Raw genomic sequence first — 25,509 nt, 5'->3', positions numbered from 1 at the left:
AGAAGAAAGACGTTGCCTAGCAACACGCCCCCTTTCCTCGGATTTCTCCTCTCGGACGTCGGACAAACTTGAGGACACCGAGCAAGAATTCCGTTTCGGAATTCAAGATGGCTGCACCCTGTGTGACTTGTATGAATTGATTTCATTGTTTTTGAACCGATTTGGTATTTTAAATGACGATTATAATCACTCGTATTACTGCGTATGGGAATCGGTTGTTGTGAGTGCAATTACTAACGTTGCTAGCGTTGCTAACAGAAGATTAACATGAAAAACATTAAATAAAGCTAACATTTTCAAGTTCAAATGGTTGCGTTTTGATAAGGTGTAGTCATAATAAGTGCTAAATCACATTTTCGGTATTCCAGACATCACGGTATTGCATTTTTTTTCTCTCCGACTCGGACGCGCAAAGCGTAATAGAACGCTTGAAGTGTGGACGTGACGTCATATCCGAGGTCCGAGTCGGTTCGTTGGCTGTAATAGAACACACCATTCGCCCATGGTTCTGTTAACCTGGATATCTTTTCGGGATATGCACATGTATTTTTCCGGATATGATGGAAAATGTGAGCAGATACACTCACCGTTTTCTGGCTGGTCCTTGATGTCGCCATCACTGGGCTGGTTCGGACTATCAGACTGCCCTGTTTCTGTAGAAAAACACACAAAGAGAGAGAGAGAGAGAGTCAGAAAGTGAGACTTTTGTTTCACAAGCACTTGCACTTGACAGTCTCTTGAAATCATGTTTCCAGAATCTCAAGACTTATATAGTAAGCGTTTAGTCCAGAGTACCAAGGAATCATGGATGGCCGTGCTGACCGTGCAGTCTGGCTGCCAAACGCACACATGAAACCCTACACAGATGTGTGTATGCAGGAGGCCATCGTGTTGACGGTTCAATAGAGCTGACTGATGACACAATAGACCGACAGACGTCGCAAAAATACGTCTTTCTAGGCGTTAAACGACAGTGTTAACATGTTAATAAATGAGATTCGTTGCAACATAAAAACTATGATGTGGTAAATAAAGTATATTTATCTGGGCTATGGTAAATAATAAAGTGATTAAAAACACTGGATTGGAACTGATCGAACATGAAGTGTTAACAGACTTAACTGTAAGTTTCAGCCTACATTTATTAGCATTCAGACACAAAGGGAAGTTATCGGAAATAAAAAGGTCTGACTGTACTCTAGCCAATGTCCTTTTGGCACGCGGCTCGGTAGGTCAGACCGACAGTGGGGCCTGGGCTGTGAATTCACACTGAGTGTGCTATTTGCAGCCGAGGCACTTATGGAAATAAGTCTAGGGAGAGAGAAAGCCTTCAGACCTGGGTGTACTGCATAAAAAAAGGCCCTATAAATTTGATGGGCTCCGATTTCTCCCAAGAAAGCTCTTTAACGGTGCCATTAGCTGCGATGGCAATGCTTCGTGCCTAGACAGTAAGGGAACTTTCGCAAAGATTCACCCCGTTCACTTTAACTCTTCTACGACAGCCAAAAACGGGCAAAGAAACACCCTTTATGATGATTTAGACGCTGGGGTGAGTATTGATTTTGCACTGGAGATAAAATAGTCATGCTGGGAGAAATATTACTTATGTCACGCTTGTGACCAACCCAAACAAAATGGATGGCAAATCTGAATCATGACTTTTCTCAGTTCATTTTTCGGTAATAAATGAATCATGGGTAAAGTAACTTCGAACATCACTTTAGAGTACAAATGTAACAAAAAACTTCTTAGAATTTCAGTTAATGAGATATCATGGATAAGTAACTCTCGATAAAAGAAGATAAAGCAAAACCCAGACTCTCACCACCACCACCACCACAAAAAAGAAGTTTGTCCAGCCCCTTCATCTGCTCCTAGACAAAGTAAACAATTTAGGGCCTTGTTTGCATTCAGCTCAGCGTTGCCGTCTGCATCAACAGTTTAAAACAAAGGCAATCTGAAGAGTGGGCCGAAACAACGCAGCAACAACCCCCCGCCCCAGCAACAGCCCAGAGATATGTGAAAGCGCAACGAAGGGGGCCGGGAAACCGGGTGCCGGGTGGGTGAGAGTGTGCGGGGACTTTCACACACTCTCCCAGTTGCCCTCAGTGGACCAAGTGCTCTCTCACACAGCGCCCATTGCTAATTAAATATGTAAATGAGGCGTGAGACCCAGACTCTGTGTGTCACATCTGCATTTACCCCCTGTCGAGGGCCCTCGGAGAGCGAGGGGTGACACAAAAAACCCCTCCCGCTTGAAATAAACAACAAAAAAAGACACTAAACAACAAACAACTAAATACCGTGCACAAACAGGCCCATTCATCAGGCCTAAATCCTCTATACAAGAGCATAACAAGCCACTCTATGGGCCGCCGACTGAAAGACAGAGGAGGGATGGTTCCTGCCTATCTCTAATTTTGTTCTCACACCATCAAAAAGATGGGAACGCCGCTCGGTGTGGGAGAAGAAAAGCAACCTGGAGTGACTCAGTCAACGTGTTATTCTGCCTCAATACGACAACAGAATTCATTATCGAACTGTCGAAAAGGGACGCTGAGGAAAAAAGACGTCGTTTAGCGTCCTATAACAAGCCTGGGCTAATTGAGATGGGCTCAGGTTACTTTACAGTGTCGAACTGATGGGAAAAGCAACCTGGAGTGATTCAGTCATCATCGAACAATCAAAAAGGTAAAAAGAAGTCATTTAGCATCCGATAACAAACCTGAGCTAGTTGAGACAGGCACAGGTTGCTTCACGTTGTCGAACCGATAGGAACGCGAGTGAATTAGTTGGCGAGGTGATTCCCTAATTAGATCATTAGGACCGGCTTGCGGCAGCAGGCAGGTTGGGTAGGAGCATTATACCCCCTGGCCTGCCTCCGACTCTTCCTCTCCCAGGCCACGCTGAGGGCTTTGGGGGGGGGGGGGGGGGTGGGGGGGGGGCAGTTGGGGCGCGTTCATCCACTCTCAACACACACACACACACCGCCTGGTCTGTTTCATTATGCATGCGCTAAACCATCTGTACTTCTCGCAGGTCCGCTAGTCCCAACCCGCCGCTTTCTCACCAAGTGCTTTGCTGTAATCCAATTGTGTGTTAAAACCCCACTTTCAAAAGGCCCTTTACACAGTGGGCTCAGGAACACGAAGGCCCATAAAAGGAGGCAGAAACTTAATTTAGAAATACAAACGGGCCTTTCTGGAGTATCAATGGAAGGTGAAGCTCCAGGGATTGGAGCATTGTTTCCACAAGTATCATCCCCCAGATTTTTTTTCTTTTGGGCCGCCACAGACATTATAAGATGGTGGGTGCCGAATTCCTGCATGGTCTCACTTGAGACTATCCGGACTATCCGAGGAACTCAGAAGGAACTTGTTTTAGAACGACCGCTACAGCAATGCATTTTTTTTTATTTTTTTTTTATTTTTTTTTTGGAGCGCAGCATATTTGGGCCATGATGCAGATTACATATAAATTACTTGAGGGGGAAAAAATATGAAATAATTTCTGGGAACTGTAATGAGTCACAGATGGAGGACATGATGAAACCTGAAATTGTGAGTGACATGAGAAAAAAGGGAGGAAAAGCAAAAGAGAAAGAGTAAATCAAGAAAAAATATGCAATAGTAAACAATCTACGTATAATAATTTTGATTTTTATAATAAATGTAAAATTTTACAAATGTTAATATAAAACAACGTTTGAACATTTGATTAAATGTTTTATATATATATATATAATGTTGTTTCAATTGAAATTAAATACCTATTTAAAGAAAAATGGACTTAAATGGACCTAAATTTAAAAAACATTTATGCCAAGAGACAAGTTTGGGTTTGTTTACATTTTTTTTAAGAAGTGCTCACCAAAGCTGCAATTATATATATATATATATATATATATATATACAAAATGTTGTTTCAATTGAAATTAAATAGCTATTGAACTAAATAAAAAAAGTAAAAACAGTAATACTGTGAAATATTATTACAACTTAAAACAACTGTTTTCTGTTTTAATATATTTTAACATTTAAGCTGAATTTTCAGCGTCATTACTCCAGTCTTTAATGACACATGGTCCTTCAAAAATCATTCTAATCTGCTGACTTGCTGCTCAAAAGAACATTTCGTATCATTATTATTATCAATGTTGAAAAAAGTTGTGCTGCTTGAAATTTTAAGACATTACAAATGTGTGTACTGTAACTTATGATCAATTTAATGCATCCTTGATTAAAAAAAAGTTCTCACAAACTACATTTTGTTTAACAGAATGTACACACACTTCAACACCATTTCATGTCAGGACTGGTTGTCATTCTTCTGCGCAGGGAAGAGGAGAAAGCCGTTTGTTTCCGTCAGGCCGCTGCCCGTGTGCAGTGTTTGAGTAACCCTGACCTTTCCCCCTGCGCTTTTACGTCACACCGTATTTAATAAGAGGCAGTGTTTAGACAGGACCCTTCTGCTTCTCCTCTATAGATCAGCCTGTTGCTGAGGCCTGTGCTGTTTTTCTTCTCTCGTGGAGCGTCGCTTGTTTACACTGCTGTTTTCGGAGGACCGGGAAGCGAGACGGGAGGGGATAGTGTTACAGGCTGTGTTTACAGATCCTGTCTGGATTTTGAATAGTCATACTGGTGTGTTTTCTTTCATTCTTCTATAACTTTTGAGAAATACAGAATGCACATTTAAGGACAAGGACCAAAGTAGGGAGCCCTTGCAGCTTTGATGTGCTTCAGTCATGCTCATACACCAGTGCAGGGTGTGCAAAAATGAGAAGAAACCACTCTGCGGTTGCCCAGCGATGACATTATGGGATCACTGTGGTACAGTAAACCAACTTTTGCAACTCGGCAAAAAGCAATAAAACTTCCCGAGTCTCAATTATTCTTTTGTCAGTGTGACTTGAGCAATTCCCCCCTGCAAATATAAAGCTAAACCAGACTATAACAAAAGCTATCAATAAAGGAATGCTATGTTTCCTTACTTGAACTTGTAAATCAGCTCTTGTGCTAATGCTGTAAGACAAGCTGTCTGGATTGCCAAGCTACCGTTACCAAGACACAAAAGAGGGACATTCCAGGCTTATTCGAACCCTTGTGCCCACTGGACTGGCGGAGGTATTGGGAACAAGATATCATTATTAGCTGATGCAGGATACGGACGGTGTTTAACAAGAATCTAGAACAGAGCATAGAAAAGTCAATATCTCTTCTACAAAACTTAGACAGCTGTCTTGCTGTGTACAAAGGGTGACATCCACACTCAAATGTAACCTAGCAAGTGATCGAATAGGGAAGTTCATGATTGCACATGATTTAAATAACTAACAGCTAAGCTAAGCTAACAGTGCAACACTCTTACAACCATAGAAATACACAGCATGCGCATATACTGAGTCGGGATGGCCACATTATCGGTATCGGCCGATATATGATCATTTTTAATGTTATCGTTATCGGCCCAACAAGAACATTTAGCCGATATCTAAAAGCCGATAAATAATGTATTATTTCTTTCAGCTGAGGTACTTTAGATACGCACTGTTCAACAAGATGCTTTTAAATTGCTTGAAATACGATTGAAATCACTTTAAAAAAGGAAAATCCAGTTAAATTGCAAAATTTACAACATTACAACAGCTACACAACATTAAAATAAGAACATCATAATTGTGTTTGTATCTTGGCTTTTAATAAGGAGACTTTTTTATAATCAGGCTCTCAAAAACTGTCCAAAAAAAATTTGGATTTAGATTTAACTGCCAATATATCGGTTATCGGCTTTGAAATATAAAGAATTATCGGTTATCGGTATCGGCTAAAATTGTCATATCGGTGCATCCCTAATACTGAGTAATATTAAAAAATATATATATATTTGTTTAATTTAATTTAATTTAATGTTAACTTCAGTTATTTTCATCAAATTTTAACACATTTCTGAGCTAATAAAAAAGAATATTGATTCTGTTAATTAATATAATCCGTCACATGCAACTCTTACGCTCTGCAGTTATTTCAGCCAAAGTTTGAGCAGTATAAAGTTGGTGCGCAATGACTACTGGGTGAATTTCCCTCTTCACTTCCTGTGATAAATCAATGTTCACCTGTTGTCTATGCTGTCTGCATTGCCCTTTGGACCAAACACGTATGCTTCCTAGACTACTAGACAGGGCACTGGAACATAACCTTAGTCTCTCTCGCAGAGTTTCAGAGGGAGAAAAGGAAAAAGTGGACCATCCTCAATTCTAGCAGCTCCTCTATGGAAAAAGCTGTATTCCCCTGGCCTGTAGGCAAACACTTTCTTTCTTCCTAAGCACTGTGCTTCTTGACTCCCCTGATATGAACTACAGTTTCTAGGAAAAGGCAAGCAGAGGAGGAGGAGGAGGTGGAGGAGGAGAAAAAGTTCTTGGCCTTTTCCCAGGAAGGGAGAGAGAGAGAGAATCAGAATCCCAGAATTCCCCTGGGATATGGTGAAATATACAGCCCTGGGGCCACTTTCAATTTACTCTCTGCAGTACTCTTTCACTCTCTCCCTCTCTAAATAGCTGGGCTGTGAGAGAGAAGTCGAAGCTGTCAGGGATCTAATGTGTACCGCGACCTCCTGTAGCCCTGATGTGGAGAAATAGAAAGATCGCGAGTGGGTCAAGTGTCTGTGTGAGCACGGATTCCTCAAAGGGAGTATGAGGAGAGGGGAATATCCGCAACACCAAACGAGAAAAGAACAAAAACCAAACTGAAATACATTAGTCTTCAACAGTGAGACTGAATTTAAAATACCAGAATGTAGTGATTAGGCAAAAAATTAGACCATTGGAAACAGCCAGGCCAAAAGTATTTTAAACAAAAAGCCATTTTGCTGCGATGCCTCCTTCCGCAAGTTGCTGCAGACACATCCTGTCTTTGTCTTCAGAGCGTCTCTTGCTTGTCCTAGTGGAACACACAAGGTGGCACCTTGTTTTGACAGTGGAGATCTTTCAACAAATATAGTCTAAAAAAAATGAACCGGGCTCTCCATATGGCCCCTGGGGTCCAGGAGAACAACACAATAGGTAGTATTGGCATTGTTATCCATGTTTCTGAGCGCTGTAAGGAGAGAAGAATGCCTGTGTTTGACCTCTGTCAGGCCTGATTTCCTGCCGAAGTGGAGCTGTGTCTGAGGACACGGTACTGAATCGGAAAAAAGTCTTGTCAGTTTGATTGTCATTTGCCAGAGATCTAATCTCAGTGAGTACCGTGAGACCCTCCTTTTGTGACACGGGAGTCTATGTGTGTACGTACGCGCATGCCGTAATTCATTGCTCTCCAAGAGTCCAGCTGACAGGCTCCAGCTGCAGACGTGCGACATACATGCAGAGTGTTCACTGCTGTCAGGATCATGGACACACCTGTCTCTACAAGAAGCCAGGTAGTCCATCTCCAACTGACATGGAGGTGTCAATGCGTGCTACAGTCATTATTCCGACAGGGAGTGTAACTCCCCAAGACTACACAACAATACCAAAGTTACACAAACAGGTTTCCAGAGTCACAAAAAAGCAAACTCTACAATAGAAAGACAACATATACAATTTTACAAACACAATTTATAATAGCATGAAAAGGTTTGGGGGATCCATTTTGATGAACCGGTACTTTCCATTAAAACAGAAAGTTGGGTTGGAAAGGTTCTCAAAAATAGCCTTTATTTTACATTACTGTCCAACACTTGACAGATTGTGCCAAGGATTAAGGCAATGACAAACAATGCTTGCAATACTACTTGCTATTGCTAATTAAAGGCAGGTTGTATTCAGGATTTAGAGGGAGAGGGTGTTCTCATTTTAGAGAGAATTTGATAGGACATAGTTTGTGCAAGTTTGGTCCAAAAGAAAAAGACTAAATGCTAAATGTTTCTTTCAAGACTAGATATAGAAGGGCTGTGTATTACCAACAATGTCACGATTCGATACGCGTCAAGTTACTAATGCCTACGTATCACGATATGGATCAATTAACTAAACGCGACCGCGTAGTTTCACCGGCGGACGCTTGCATTGAGCAGCCGTTTTGAGAGAAGACGCAGCATTGAACTCACGCTGTTTGTAAAATTGCGTCTCGCAGAACGTTTTCGAACTACTGATTTGATTTTAGAATTTGTGTGGATTTATTTTCCAATACAAAATACATGCTAAAGTGAACCAATTTTTAAAACTATGCGCAATACCCGCGCTGAAATTCGAGCCCTAAATTGGCTATTCAAAAGCACAACAGTATCGATATGGCAGCTGCTGTATCAATACGCGCAACGCTAGGAGTTCATGACGATGTATCGTTGTATCGATATTTTGAGCACAGCCCTAGTATATACATGACATTAAAGCAACCAGGCATCCTCATGGCTTCCTCAACTATTATAATACAGATTGTCTTGTATTTATTGGGCCACAAACAGTCAACTTTACCCATAAACACAACCCTAAGTAAATCCACAGAGCATCAATAAATGGCAGGCGACATTTGCCCCGTTCATGGCACAGGGCTGTGTGTTTGGCTGGCCATCGATACCAACTATAACGCTGTGGGCAGAGAAGCCTTGTCTCAAACCCCCCTCTTCGCTTCTCCCTCAGAATGAGTGAAAATAGAATGTCTCCATGATCTTGGCAGTAGGACGTTTGGAGAAAAAAAAAAAAAGATGGGGTGATTCAATTTGGCAGCCAACTTTTTCACTCCCTCTCTTAGGTTGTCTTCCTCTCTTTCCCTATTTGCTTGCTCTCTTCCTTGGAGAGCGGCTGGCCAAAGCCCATGTTTGGAACAGACTGGAAGACACTTGCCAAGGCTGAAGCGTACGCCACCAGGGATGCACTACCCAGCCCGCAACTTCCCCTGCAATGCACTTGTCTTCAGCCGCTTCTCACTGAGGGAAACCCCCCTGGAAGCCTCGCTGCTAGAAAAAGTGGCCATGCAGCACTCCACACATCAAAACAAACAAAACAAAAAACAAACAAAAAAAAAACATTCACAATAAATAAATAATCATGTTGGATTAAGAATTAGGCTAAACCTTTCAATAAAAATAAACAAATAAATAATTATACCATTTTATATACAGTATAATTATAAATTGCATAATATTATAACTGCTACTACAATTGTTATTAAATCATGTTATATTTCTTGTTGGTTTATAGTGAGGATACTAAAACAATTCATCCAGCCTACATAAAAAAGGCAAATTACGTAATTGTCCAAGAAATGCATTCCTTATTGATTTTTATTCTATATTGATTTGATTTAATTCATCCGATTAAAAAAAATGATAAAAACTAATTTCAAAATGTAGCCGGTCAATACTTCTGGTGCTACAATGTTCTTGTGCACTTTCTAAATTTCAATATAAATCACCCCTGTCCATAATTCACATACAGTAAGTGTTGCATAAACAATCCCCCCACAGCCCACAAACAAGGCACTCCGTTCAAAGCCTTGACACAAGCTCTATATTGTCTAGACGTGCAAAGCGGAGTCATTTTTATTTATGCTGCGCAATTGTCCCATGAATTAGAATTCAAAAGCAATCGTTTCGAGAGGCTGGGGAAGTAAAAGCCTCTGAACAAATGCTCAGTTGTGAACGGCGAATCGGTCCAAGTCCCTGGCGTACACCCGAAGCATTCATGGAGATGCCAGCCAAAGCTCTAGGTTGTCATTTCAACCCTTCCAAACCCTTAAACTAACAGTGAAATCGGTAGAAGAATAGAGAGGGCGTGAAAAACACATATGTGTTGCCGTCTACAAACAAAACGATCGTGTGCTGTCTCAATCATGGCCGTTACAGAGTCGGACTCACGTCAAGACAGACAGGCGAATGAGAACTGACAATATTACGTAGGACGGTGAATTTAATTTTCCACCCTACGTGTGGAAATATAATGCCATCCTACACCGTCGCTCCTCCCCTCCGCCTCCATTTTGTGCCGATCAGTCTGCCACCATTTTAAGACAGTCGCTTCTCAACAGGAACACAAAAGCAAATCGGGCCTGTCAGGTGAGAAACTCATTATCTGTTTGCCACAACTGTTCTAAATACAATATTTGAATATTCTACCTTAATATTTGACGTTCTAATAATTAAAAATACAATAGTGTATGTAAACAAAAGGAAGGGAAAACGTGCCAAAATCCCCATTTAAAAGCAACTCATTGGCGCTCTTCATCGTCCTTTTTTTTCCCTCTGCCACACAAGCTTATCCCAACCATAGCTGCTAACTCGTCCTGCCAGGCACAGCAATACTGAGAGAATCACGTTAGCTGCTCCTATTGTTGGATGACACAGAAAACGCCGTTGCCAAGGAGTTTACTGCCAAGTTCAACAACATCCTGATTTGAAAAAAAGGAGGGAAAAAAGACTAAAGTCCGATCCCACACACGCAGCTTCGTATAACCACTACTTTTGGGAGATTCATTAATAACGCAGAGATGCAGATGTTACCATTTATCTCTAATACACCCTCACTCTTAATACTTCACACCCTGGCAGCCATCTTAAAAGCTCTGGCAACCATTTTAAAAGTGCCCTCTCTTTATTTGAGCAACCTGCCATCCTCCAATTTGCCGAACAATAACCTACTCCGGATTTAGCAACCACGTCGGCCAAATTTACGGTTTGTCATGTTTATGGTGAACAAAATGTGACATGGTAAAAATGTATAATCAGAGAGACTAGTTGCATTTTGCTGTTCTACCAACAGTGCATCTGAATGAATACAAGGTCATATTGTGTATGTATGTGAACAAATATGTGAACATATATATGTGAACAAATTTACAATTTGGTCATTTTTGGAACAATTCTTCGATTATACAAATTTTAAAACAAATATAAATAATAAATAACATTATCAGTGAACATATTATACTCATTTTTAATTTTTCCACTCAAGTTTATTAAGAAAATAAACAAAAATAAACCACTCTACGATACTATAAATTCTAGTTGATCCCAAAAACGAAGCCAAAATGTGTCTTTTGAAGACTTGTGCAAACAGCAGGATGAAAAGTGGTATGCACAAAGGAGGAATTTTTCCACAGTTCACATTACAAGGCACCGCTGGACAGTAAATGTTTGCTTGACTGCCATAAGACAGAATTCACAACACGAGCTATATAATGTTTCATATTACAGGCTGTTTTACAGCAATGCAAGTGGCTGATGTACTGCAGTGGCGTATACATGTGTGTGCACGTGGACCTCTGCCCAGACCTGGAGGCCCGAGTCTCATTTATAATGCCTGTTGTTCTGTTAAGATGCTCAAGGAATCACTCACCCACGGCAATTCCAGCAGCGACGGTGGATCAATTAACGAAAGCATGATTAACATTACAGGAGAGCACTGTGGAATAATGGACGTCTCGGGAAAGTGGATTAGGACGAGAGGAACCTTGACGTGCGGCCGAGATATTGCGCTAGTGAAGGACGCCATCAGCAGCGGAATGACATAAGCCAGACCGAAATAGTTTAGGAATGCAATTGATGAATTGCAATATTGATTCAGTTCTGCCTCACTTACCATAATTATAGCGCTGTAATGGATAGCATAACTGCTGCCGCTTTTTGTTTTATCCTTTCTTTTTTCTTTTTCATCAACTCTCCACTTCTGAACTTGTTTGGATACTGTACGAACATACATGCGGTTGTGTGCTCTGATTGGAAAAAATGATGAGAATGACATAATTCTGAAACCCTTAACCTGTCAAAATGGACTCTTAACTGGAAGCCCTGCATAATTACGCTGATTTCGGGGTCATCTGAACCTGATTGCATGAGTTTCTTGGGGGAAATCTACATGAAACATGCTCTTGCGTTAAAAGCAGCTACATTAAGCGCAAGGGGATTGTGAGAATCTCAGCATGATTTTAAATGTTAAAAACAAAATACTATTGATGGAACACACACACACACACACAAACAATGGGAAACGGTAACTCTTTGGATTTAAAGGGTTAGTTCACCCAAAAATGAAAATCATTTCATTAATGACTAAATCTTGGGGCTTGGGACGACATGAGGGCGAGTCATTAATGACATCATTTTCATTTTTGTGGGTGAACTAACCCTTTAATTAGGCAAATGCTTACAAGATCTCAACCAAAAATTGATGCACCTCCTGCACTGTAAAAAATATTGTTGGTTTAACTTAAGTTTAACTTAACTTTAAGTTGATTGAACTGGAAAAGGTGAGTTAATACAATGAAGAGATTGATTTAATCATCAGAAACTCAAAATAATACGTTATCTGAACTAAATAAATTATGCAAGTTGATTTGACAAAAGAAAAAAATGTTGTGATAACAAATCTTGAAAATATATATTTTACAGTGTGATGGAAATAAATGTTGTGATGTTATTTCCATCAAGAGGTGTATCAATTTTTGCTCAAGATCTTGTATTGACAAAGCTCTCTGTAAAGTCTACACCAGACCATCCCAAAAACTTTCAATGAAGTTCCAGGTTCCTATTCATGTGTGAAAATGATTCTTCATGCTGCCTCCCAACCACTCTTTCACAATTTAAGTTGTCATTCTGGAATATGGCCATGGTGTGTCTTCCTACATGGTTGTTTAAGAAATGAATAGCTACACAACAATTGCCAAACATATAACATGCTAGAAACATAATAATTACTGCAATGATGATCCAATCATAGACTCGAACGCATTTGCCTATTTAAATTCAAACAGCGACTTTTTTATTTTGGCTGGGCGGTGTATAAAAGAGATATAAAATAACATATATATATATATAAGTGTATATGACCTGATCCAGCAACCAACTAGTTGACCACCATAGCCCATCTCTACTACCTTCATGCTTTCTCCATATCACTTTTGTATGGTGACCCTCTGCGGCACGCTGCCTTGCAGGGTCGCTCTGATCTGATGAAGAATGCCAGCATGGGGAGTCAATGTCAGTCCCACATAGACACAAAGTGCCGACTCATAGCAGGAGAGTGGAGACTGCATACCCCCCCCCTCTCTCTGCGTCTCAGTCATTGATAACTAGAAAATGTTACCAGAGAAAGGTTACTATGAGCCAAACAATGGGCTTCTTGTATTGTTGCAACCCCCTGGGTCGAGGAGAGAGGGTAGTCCTGGCATGTCTCCTTTCAGAAGGCTCTGTTACATACTGAGTCAAGCCTTTATAGTGCTAGTACGATCATGTAGGGATGTTTGCAATTCTGTTTCCATGTGTTACGTCAAATGAAATAGTAAATAGTAACCGTTTTTTTATTGTTGGTTGAAATACCAATTTAAAAGCAGCTCAATTATTTTCAGTTAAAAAAAAAATGCTACAGGTACTAGCCAGCTAAGGGAAAAAGCGAGAGCAGTGTATGGTAAGGGTGGTGTGGAGAGATCGATGGGGCCGTTAGGGACTGCCGTCTCTCAGGTTACTGTATGTGTTGCACACGAGCCCGTCTGGAGCTCTGCCCCGACCACACACACTTCTCAATAGCTCAGATCCTGCTGTGCCCACTAGTGTTCATTTCGTTAATGAAATCTATGACGAAAAATGTCCGTTGACAATGGTGAGACAACACCAATGTCATTAAACGATGAGTATGACTACATCAACAATATCGATGACTGTTGTTGTCAAAAAAAGGATACAAAATATTGCAGTTCATCGTCGAGAATATAATAAACTTAATGAGGAACTTTAATAAATCCAAACATGGATCTTGACTACATTTGTGATTGTGGGTTTCGCTAGTTTTCATAATGTAGAAGGTGTTTTTTTTGTACGATAAATAGCCTGTTATAAATCAGAACTTGACTAGATGAGGAAGTCTTTCCAAAGACTACCAATTAGCATTAAAGCTAATATTCATAACTTCTACACCTAAAAATATATAGTAGTTAGCGCCAGGACTCGATTAAAAAAATTAATCTAATTAATTAGAGGCTTTGTAATTAATTAATCGAAATTAATCGCATTTTAATTGCATATATATTTGAACTGAGAACAGTGAGAAGATTTTTTTTCACATGGATTTTTAGTTTACCATTGAATAATGACTGATACATAAGCTTAAGCAACAAAATATTGTTTATTTTTGTTCAACCAAGTCCAGCAGACCAGTGCAATTGTATATGTTTTGCGTTGAGGTGAAACTTGAGGGTCGATGTGATATACGAAGTCCTTGTTGCGTAGCTTGCACACAACCATGCTCTTAATGACGCTTCCATCCGTTCGTTTTTATAACAAAATTTCCCATCCATGGGACCAACCAAAGCGGTCTCGTCAGCTTCTTCGTTCATGTACACAGTTGTTTGTTGTTTAGTTGTCTGAAGAATAGACTGTAAAAAAAGTCATGAACGCTAGTTGGTGTTCCAGTATAGTCGGTCCGCCGAAACTAATCCAGCGAGAAATGTTCCACAGTGCAAAAATGCGTAAATTTTGTGCAATTAATTAATGCATTAAAGTCTATAATTAATTAATCTTAATTAACGCATTAAAGTCCCGGCTCTAATAGTAATATTACAGTAGCAACAGTAATTGGATTGTAAAAGTCATAGTGACTGAATGAACTTGCAGATCTACACCCGTGTGTCTATTGGCTGGTTATGCTTGTTGAGCTGTGGACAATGTCAGCCCAGCCCATCGACCAACATATCGATCTCTGCTGGGGGAAATTGAGATGGAATTTGCAGTAGTGCAGCTAGGATTTCTGGGCAATGCTCGCTGCACATTGCTCTTTTTTTTCCTCCCTCACTGGATTTTTGCACTGATTTCTGGGACTCCCTCTTTTTTTATGGCGGTTTTTGCTCAGTATATCTGAAAGATTAATTGGCTGATTCAGAAGCATTACTGTGATAATGTACCAAAAATACCACGTCTTAAAGTGATAGTTCACCCCAAAGTTAACATTTCGTCTTCATTTATTCACCTTTGTGAAGTTCAAAACACAAATTCAAAAATATTTTGAAAGCCGATAACCGATATATTGGCCGATAAATCTAAATCCATACATAATTTTAACCTAATTGCAAAAACAAAAGTCTCACCATTAAAATTCATGTCCTAAACACACAATTATAATGTTCTCATTATGTATTATATACTGTACATGTTGCACTTTACTGTATTTTCCTTTTTCGAAGTGATTCCAATCATATTTCAAGCAAACCATCATGTTGAACAGAGTTCATCTGCAACTGAAGGAAATAACACATTAATTATCGGCTAAATCGGGCCGATGACGATAACATTAAAAATGAGCGTATATTGGCCGATAACGATATGGTGGCCGATATATCGTACGTCCCTAGTTTAAACCAATGAATTACTTGGAAGACAGCAAGTTAGTTTGACTCATTTCTATGGACTGGATTATATATGAACATTCATGCTCTGAACAACATGACAGTGAGTAAACAATGACAAAACGTTTATGTTTGGTGCACATTTTAAGAGTGCAAAACGCTGAATAAAGGCGAGTGCATGTTCACAGACTCCCAGACCCCGTGTAAGGCTACTTTTAGACCTGTCAAATATCTCGACCTGAATTCATGACTAGATCCGACTTCAGCACCCTGTCACCCGTATGGATTACACCCCACGGACCAGGTTGCAAAACAGCAGAGGCAACATCTCAATGTCAGGCCTGTTTCTTTACAATCTTTACTACTTTCCCTCCCTTTCTTTCGCTCCCTCTACCCTTTTACCAGAATATCCTCAGTTGGCCTTTGGACAGTGTCTCTGGAGGGAGGCAATGCATCAGGCTATTTATCACCCAGCAGTTCCCGCAGTAATCAATTAGTCTTTCAGTGGGCGTACCTGGCCCCTCCGGCCTGGCACTACCTGTTACAAGCCTGCCTTCCTGGAATTGCGGGGCCTGAACTTCTCTCTTGTTTCTCTTTCTCCCTCCTTTCCACTCCACTATCGCATGGTCGGTGCTTGGGTTAAAATGGGTCTGTTATCAGCAGATGGTAGGGTCAGAGGAGGACCAACATAACCATACATGAATGATCAATTGTTGAACATAGGTCGACACAATGATAAAACTTTTTGCGTTTATTTGCATTATGGATGAAAAAATGGGCCAAATAAATAAATGAAATGAATATCATAACGAAATAAGGTCAAGAGCGATTTCAAGAGACCAGAACATCAAAGTGACATTGGCTTGTAAGCAGGCACTATGCAAAGAGCGTTTTTATCATATTTACAAAAAACGAACAAAACGAAAACTAAAACATTTTCGATGCCTGAAATGAACAGTTGGGAAAAACTGACAAATTAATTTGTTTTAGTTTGAGATAAATGGTATTTAACTCTCAAAACTAAAATAAAACAGAGATAATTTAAATCTCGAAAACTCTATACATAAAACAACACCTAATCTAAATTATAAATAACTAAATAATACAAAATTAAGAACTATAATCAACATTTTTAGCAACTATTAAATAGAAAATAAAATGTAAATATCCCTGACAAGCACCACCTCACATTTTCTTAATTTTGTTGCACATTCTGTAACGTAATTCCCTTTACACACGTTCATGTTGTGTTGGAACCAACTGTTTGTGACTCTTCTCAGAAGTCTGAAATGAAACAGGTTTTAATTCTGGATTTACCAACATAAACTAAAATACCACCTAATCCCATTTCCTCTCGCTATCGATTCGGCGCGTACATAATTTGAAAGTGCGCCTCGGTAATTGCAAACGAGCATTTACATAAATCTGTCGCCGCTGACTAAATGTTTGGTGAATAAACGACACAAGTGCGCACTCATTGATATTCAAGCGCAGACAAACAGAACAAAGGCAGAAGCGGGCAGCGGAGCCAGTGTTTGCGGCCCTCGAGTGCCACTCGGAATCACTGGTTCCCAGGGTTGTCAGGGAGCCCATGCCAAGGCTGCGGGCATGGGGGAAGGAGGGGGGCATGCGAGCACAGGCAGCGCAAAGACAATATAAAACGCACCGAGCGAGGTGATGTTGAGAAAATATACCACGCCGCCAAGAAAGATCCACCCCACCCCCAAATCGTGCACCAAAACAGCACCAAGTCACACAAAGACGAGTGTATGTGTGCGTTTGGGGGGTGGGGAGGGTACTGAAAGGGGGCACTGTTTACTGTCTGGTCTCCCCCAGCACCGCACAGCCTGTCTCACTTCAAACAAAGCTACTGGCAAGGGAGCGGCAGCAGCCCCTGTTTCCAGGGCCACTGGAGTTTCAAAGAAGTGAAAGAGGGCAGCAGTCTGGAGGCTACAGGGCCCAGGCTGGCATACTTGGCTAGCGTCGTGGCCAGGTGGTCTGGGCACATTGGCAAGACACTGGCACGCCGCCCTATGCAGATGGCTCCCGTCGCCGCCTTTTTAGGTGTCGATCTCTCTCTCTCCGTCTCCCTTTCTTTCTCCTAATACGCGCACATGCAAAGTCGGACATATGCCCTCCCGCAAGGTTCGAAGGACGAAATGCATCTGAAAAAAAAAGGCAAGAAAACGCTTGTTTTTTGAATTAAGACCTGTAAAAGCATCACCGAAAAAGCCAGCTGTGTCAGGCTGCCTTTATGCGTGTGCCAGTCGCCATGCTGGGACACCATCACCATGGCATCCCAAAGTCCCAAGCGTACCCTCTGTTCCGTTCCATAAGCTCGCTCCGCGAAAAAAAAGGACGTGGATATCGATTGCACATACTTACGAGAAAAACTTCAAGTTGTATGCTAAAAACGATCTCAAACAAAAAAAGGAAAAAAAAAAGAAATCCCCTGCTGTTGTGTTCCAGGTTTATGGGGGCCCGAAATCAGGTTCTGTGGTTGTGTGAAATGCTCCCAGAACATATGGAGGAGGATTCGCCAAGCCCCGCTTCACAGCTGTCTGCACCCAGCGAAGACGTACCCTCCCTTTTCCCTGCTCCATTGATGTACACACACACACCAAAGACCTCCAGAAATACACACACACATACTGTATATATGCCAGTAAAATCATGAAATCACGCATGATCGTAATAAAATGGAAAATGAGTTATTCGGTCACTACATAACAACGCTCGTGTTATTGCTGTAGCAATTCAACACAGTGCATTGTAAAAGGTTGAAATTGATGTTTTCTAGATGTGCGCATACGACTACTTTGAAATGAATGTTGTAACAATGTGTCAACAATCGATCACTTTCATAGAAAGATGTGTTGGAAATTCATTACAAGGTACTCTCAGGCATACTGTTGATTAAGACAAACAAATTATTTCTATTAAAAAAAAATGTGTGTTGCAGTGAGATACTGGAAGTGACTAGGGCCAATCTGCAATGTAAAAATAACATTAATATACTCAATGTTTCCATAGTAAAGCCAACAGACGTAAACAATGAGCGCTAGCATGATTTTAGCTGTCAATTGAGCTTAACTTGTATTGAACTCAAAATATTCCTTTCCGAAAGAGATCCGCAGGGAGTATTTTTTGCTATGTAGGGTGCTTGAGTTGGTTCCTTGGGAAATAAAAAGTTCTTTAGACTAGATTACGGAATCTTAAAAATATAAAAATATTTTTTGAATGTACGAATCTCACAAAATAATCACCCTCAGGCGGTCCAACGTGTCTAAGGTCTGTACAATATGCCATCATTACCCAATCATTATCTGGAATTGTGTGCTCCCTTAAAGCATCCTTTTTTTATGCTGATGAGCCTCCCGAAACTTCCTCCGGTTCCTGTGACACGCTGCTGATAATTAGAGCACCACTGTGAACCGTACACGATCACTTTTGACCATACCATCGATAAATGTGCCGAAAGGGGCAAAAAGTCTAGAGACAAGGAGGGATGAGAGGCCCTTTAAAGGGATCAAGCGGCTCCCTAAAATCCTCACAGCGCGACTCTGGGCGACCCAGACGTCCCCCTCCACCCCCGGTGAGCGAGGGGCAGGTTGGCTCTTTCAGCCACGGCTCAATGTTTTGCCATTATCCTTTTGTGGCGAACCCTTCTAGCTGTCTGAGTCCTACAGGCAAAGTCTTACAGCCTGTAAATGGAGCTAATCTCACAGACTTTCACTGCGAAACTCCACCGTGTGTGTCCGTCTGGACTTCCAGTGCCACTTCCAGCTAGATACAAGGGAAACTACCAAGTTTGTTTCGACTTAGCCATAAATCTGCTGCAAAACAGATGAAAAACAGTCAATTAAGAGGCTTTCGAATCACAAACCACAACATGAATCAAAACAGAATTTGCAAAGATTTGCAGATTTGTTTGATTCATCAATCGAAACTGTTCCTTGTGCAGTTCATTTTTGAAAGGAAATTGGAATAAGATTATAAAAGGGAAATTTCCTGAAATTTTAGTACATTTCATGTGAATATATGTCTTCCAGTTTCTTTCTGTCAGCCTAAATGAAATGCTGTTTGAATCTGTTTTTCCAGATACAATCTCTGGAACATGTCTTTACGATGTCTGTTTGAGTTAATGATGACTTTAACATCTTCACTTTATCATTTTACGCAAACAAACGTCAGTGATTTACGAACAGCTTGCAAATCATTAAAAAGAGCGGGGTGAAAAAAAAACGAATCGTCTTTTGAATGAATCAAAGGATGCTCAAACAAATAGAATCATTTGGCAGATCGACATTTGTGCTCAGTATGAATAAAGCACTGACGGATGCTCTTTTGATATCTGACGCATGCTTTATTCTACCATATCTCGCGCATATAATGCTGTACCACCCGAATGATTCTCCTCTCCATCTTGAGCATCTTTATTCCTCTGATCATTCAATCCACTCGAATCTGCTAAATTCCTTCTCTGATCCTCCCAAGGCCCCTCGCACACACACTCTCTCTCTCTCTCTCATTCGTACACACACACATTTCTCTCAAAGGCTTGTATTCGGTATTGTTTCACACACATCCAAATCATCAGCCTCTGTTCTGAAGTTTCTGTGCAATAAACATCGAATAAATAAATAAATAAAAATCACGTTCTGTAAAAAAAGTGGAACCACATCAAAAGACATTTTAATCCTGTCTGGATTCATAGCTGTCCTCTTTACTATTAATAGCGGGTAAGGGGGAAGGAACATTATGGATTGATTTATTTATTGTGTCATGTATTAAGACGCATGTTACTGAGAGGTCCCCTCTCGGAAAAATTGACAAACAAAATAAAAAGCCGCTATTTCTGATAACCTATTTTGGAGTGTGTGAAGAAAATTTGGCTTTTGCACCCCAATTAACAGCGTGAATAAAAAAGGCGCACTAAGCTGGCCGTGCAAAAGTTGATCCTCTTTTGGCTTCTTTCGGCATGTCGTTTTTAATCAAGAATTAAAAGCAACACGCGTAATTCTGTCTTTAGTCTATTGCAGAATGCACTGGCTTGAGAGGTGAGCTCAACATGTTCGTTTTTATTATTATAAAACCGTGAACTGAGGCGTCTTCTACTAAGTATCCACAGCATTAAGGGTTTTAAAGGAATTTTAAAATGTAATTTAATAAAATTAACTGGCATTCTAGCCATTTTAACACTCTCCCGATAGTAATAGAGGTGTGTGTGTGTGTGTGTGTATATATATATATATACACACACACACACAGATACACATTAGTGATAAAAAATTGATAAAAAAAAAATAATCACACATTTTCTGTAATTAATCATGATTAATCACGATTCACACCTAATATTAAAGTTTTAATATTTTAATAATTTTACATTTAATCTCCAACTTAATGTAGAAACGCTAGACTATATTTTAAATATTTGTTTAATGGCAGTGAGTGATTTTCTCTTTTTCTTTTGTTCTTCGACAGCGGGATTATTAGGTTGCTGTCACTTTAAGACCTGCCGCACATGACACAAGAAGAGCACTTGAGATTTTCAGTATGAATATCCGATTATCATTCAAAAGTTTCGGGTCAATGTAATTTGTAATGTAATCACGCAATGTAATCACATGCTAATCAACTCACTGACCACTTGTAATCCTTCATAGACCACAATTTGAGAACCACTGATATCCCACGTGTCCTATAGTTTGTTTAAGCTAATTTCTACACCGAAGACACTTCAAGACAGCCACTTTTGCTTTTACCTGAACCCACAAAGTAGCTTTTATAATCTCCTAGAGCTCCAGTGAGAGCAGCTATAGTAGGTATTGCTGGTTAAGAGCACTGTCTTTCTCGCTCCCTGCCCTGCTGTTTTTGTTTGAAAAGAGTGGTTAAGTTCTCCTGATCTGCGCCGTCCTCTCCTGACCGCAGGCCTCACGGAGCACAGCATTTCATAAACACTCGGGGAGCACGTCTAATCCTCCAGCCCGTATTAATCAGGAACGCTCTTTTTCAGAGTCCCTCGTCTGTGTTTCCTTCTGCAAGCCTGAGCTAAATGAATTAAAGAGGAGGGTTTAAGGATCTGCGGTTTGGCTTGAAAAAATTAAATAATCAGAGGAGAAAAAAAAACAAAACATGACAAACCCTCAAATGGTAGAAAGTCTATTTTGGAAAAGCTGAAATACCAAGGTACAACACTTTGGCTTCACCCAAAATCAAAAATAAACACACGCTATCGCTGTGATTGTATATTTATATGTTTAAAAAACGCACCCCTCTCGGTGTGATTTGGGATGGCTATTACCAACAAGCGTGTACATGTGTTTCTCATTTACGTGAAGGATTTTAATTCCTTACAGCAGTTTTACAGATCTCTCATTATCCAGCTATGTCGAAAAGGGAAAACGGCAATAGTAAAAGTTGGCAGAAATGAAAAGGAATGCCTAGCGGGTTTGAAGCCCACCGCAAAACTTTCACCTCGACACTCCTTAATCCCTCATGAATGAGAGCCGTATTCGTAAGACATGCAGGAGGTCAAGCTGTGTTTGTCTAGTGGGGTTAACTGATACCGAAACAAGTGTGTGTGGATGAGGTTTGGACCTATAGTATGTGTTGATTAATGTTTACATTGAGATTTTTATTCCTCAAAAGTTGCTCTTCTATAGCTTTGGACAGTTCTACATTGATTTGTGATGTTTCTCCTCAAGTTCTTTAAGAAAAATAAAACATGTACACAAATCAGGCTGTTGAATCTGGATAGTATCGCTCAGATTATTTGGTCTTGAGAAATCGAAGAATTGCAAATTTTCCTGCAAAAGTCTGAATCCGATATGAATTCAATATGAACTTAAACACTTCTCTTTAAATCTCCCAAGACGAAATGATCTAAGAGATGCTTTTTACTATACAGATCTCAATAACATCTCAAACTTGAACTTTCTCATCAAATTTTCCAAGACTCTTCACAGTAAAAATCTCAGCAATGTCTCAAAATGTGCTTTAATTACCAAATTACCATTTCAATATGAACTCAAAAATTTCTTATTAAATCTTGGCAGATCTGCCAAGATACCAATCTTGAGATCTCTGCTGTAATGTGAAATATTTGAGCATAATAAAATGTCTTGAATTCTTGGCAAATCTGACCACAGTTTGTGACGTTGAGATCCTAAACTCTAGAAAAGACTCATGAGATTACCGTTTTCTTTTTCTAAGCAGAAAAGGTCACTGATTTCACAAACATTGCCACGTAGAAGAAGTCTTGAAGAGATTTTCTTTCTTACGAGCTGGAATGTGTTTTTCAAACTGTGACCAGCATATGTAGCTCGTCTTCTGGCAAGAGTGCGTGTGGTCAATGATAAGGAGAATGTGGGCTGTCTGAGGACCCCAATCATTATCGTACTGAAGAGGCCCAGGGTCTCACTGAAGCCATTACCCTGTCTGCCATTTCACGAATAAATCAGCAAATATGCAGCACCTCCATCCATAATTGGGACCAGCCCTCCCTCTCATTTGCGCCCAATAATAGCTTTCCACGGTCATTACTCCAACTCTGCTTAAGTGCGCGAGCTTGAGACTCTTAAACTTTTCCCTTTAATTAACATTTTATTTAAGATGCATTGGTTGCAGAGTGGACAAAAATCTATATGTCGCTCAAGATTATTCTACATATAACCCGAAGCTTTTCTCTTTGTCTCATGTCTGTGGTAAAAAGCATGAAAAAAAAAAACCCCAACAACTTTCCAAAAAAGCTGTGGTTTTTGCCTGCCACCATGTTGCTATTAGACATGGTTATGGATGGAGCTGGGGAAGTAACACAAGCCATCCGCACACGCAGGCGGCATGTTCGTGTTCAGGCTGGCCAGGCCTGGCTTCTGTTTCCACAGTTTTGGCCCCAGCTAAACTCAAGAGTTTGGGCATGTTTAGACCACAGATCACTCTCGCTCTCTCCCTCTTTTCCTCACCCTCCTCCTCTTTTTAGTCCTGGGAACCACATTTTGCGTGGGAATACAGACTGAGAATGGACCGGTCCAGATGTGAAACGAGAGGAAAGACTGTGGGTAGAACCCATGAGCGGTGTTTTCTGGGAGTTTAAAAATGCCTCCACTGACACACGGCACAAAGAATAATGCATTAATGTTATGGCAGGTAAAAAATATATAGATTCAATGGTTCATTTCAATGCCCCCAATATATACTTTTTTATTAAAATCATAGCAGTGTAGACAGCTTCCTGTCATACACATATACATTTTTACTAATAGACATTAAAAAATAATAATAAAAATAATAATATTTAAAAAAAAAGATTTTTCCATTATAGAACATTCTCTTTTTAAATACAAGTATACATATGGTTTATATACTCGTTCAGCTTTTCATTAAAAATGTAAAATAACTACATTCCTTTTTCATAAAATATATTTTTAATTATAATTTATAGGGATGCACAATATATCGGCCACCATATCGGTATCGGCCGATATATGTAAATTTTTTAATGTTATCGTTATCGGCCTGGCAAGACAATGTGGCCGATATATTAAAGCCGATAAATAATGTATTATTCCCTTCAGCTGAGACACTTGTTGAGCACTGTTTATGTTTTTGATCTTCTTGAAACATTATTGAAATCTCTTTAAAAAAAAATGAAAATATGATTCGGTACAACATGTGCAGCGCAAATCTGTCATATCGTCTATACAACACTATATTGAGAACATCTTTATAATCGTGCACTTGGGACATGGATTTAATTGTGAGACTTTTGTTTTTGTAATCAGGCTCTCAAAATTAGATAAAAATTTGGATTTAAATTTATCGGCCGATATATCGGTTATCGGCTTTCAAATATAAAGAATTATCGGTTATCGTATCGGCCAAAATTTTCATATCGGTGCATTTACAGCATTAGCTGAGAGAGAATTCCTTTCAAAATGTTATCAATTTAGACATAACAAAACTATACTCAAATCAAATTAAAATGTGCAGATGGTCTTTAGGAATTAGAATCAGAATAAAACCAAACATTCCCAAATTGAACTGAATCAAAAAGAATCAAGAGCTTGTGAATCAAAATCAATAATCAGAATAAAATAGAAAGAAACTTGCAAATCAGAATTATTTGAATCCGAATAACATCAAAAGCTGTATCTTATACTGTCCCCAACCCTACTTTTTTTTTAATTTAATTTGACGGAAAAGGAGTAGAGGGGTAGTTCAATAGTTCATTCAGCAAATGAGAAATAAAAAAATACAAATTTTTGCACATCACAGGCTTGTGTTCATTCGTCACATTAAATATTGCATCTAGATCAGATCTATGAAAAACCTTAAATCACAAAAGTCGGCTTATAGCGATTAAATCACTTTATTGTACAACTGCGTGACGGTTATCCGAGGCGCTCCTTGCTGACAGGTGCTCATCACTGGCTTATCCATCAATCCCTGAATTTGATCATATTAATGAGTGGCTTTGTAATCCTCTTAAAGCAGCTCCACGGTTAAAGCGCCTCAGGCATCTGCAGACGGGCCACTCCACCAAACGCAACCCAAGAGGACTCTGGCCATAAGCTCCGAGGTAAAACGAACAGATCAAAGCACATGATCATCCGCTAGCTACTATCAGGCAGGATTGTAGGGATGGTCACTGCAGAGGGCGATTATCCTTCGGAGAGGATCATATTGGTATTTCTAGTAAAGCTTTTCTTATAACGGTAAGCATGGAGGGGAGAGACCAGTGACGCTGCCAAAACCTCATCTGGGGCATCAGATTTGTAATCTCCTCACCTCCGTTTTCTGGCGCCATGAAAAATGGTAGGAAAGCGGTGGGCTTGGAAAAGTTCCCAGTTCGTGTTTTTGGGCAGGTGACGCATTTGGATGTCGAGTTACGAAAAGCCTCTCCTGATGTGCGGAGTGGTATTGGCCAAAAACAAGGATGGTTGGTTTTATTTTCATTTAAAATGCATCTGCATGTGTGCTGTTGCCTGGAGACGGAGCTGGTCGGGAAAAAAAAATGTAATACAATTGGACACATAAACAAAAACAACCCTTTGTTGCCATCACTGAAGATCAGCTAAAGAACCGGCGGTCTGCCAGTGGTGCGCAACAATGCAACAGACTCAAAATTGTAAACTGGAAGTAGATGAGAGTAAACTAAAATTGATAAGAGGAAACGGAGAACAGACAGTTCCACTCAAAT

At 40.0% G+C, this 25,509-nt stretch overlaps 1 protein-coding gene across 9 annotated transcripts in view; it reads right to left on the bottom strand.

Annotated features, from left to right (window-relative positions):
- Positions 1-25,509, bottom strand: part of nfia (nuclear factor I/A) — a 166,106-nt gene that overhangs the window by 54,701 nt on the left and 85,896 nt on the right. For all 9 annotated transcript variants that reach the window (XM_089134783.1, XM_089134780.1, XM_039682227.2 and 6 more), the window contains one exon: positions 588-653. In XM_089134783.1, the coding sequence (XP_088990909.1) occupies positions 588-653 (66 nt within the window). The remainder of the gene's footprint in view (positions 1-587; positions 654-25,509) is intronic.

The sequence above is a fragment of the Pimephales promelas genome, chromosome 2 (assembly GCF_988280905.1).
Source record: "Pimephales promelas chromosome 2, fPimPro1.hap1.1, whole genome shotgun sequence".
Classification (NCBI taxonomy): Eukaryota; Metazoa; Chordata; class Actinopteri; order Cypriniformes; family Leuciscidae; genus Pimephales; species Pimephales promelas.
This window is presented reverse-complemented; position numbering and strand designations above follow the sequence as displayed.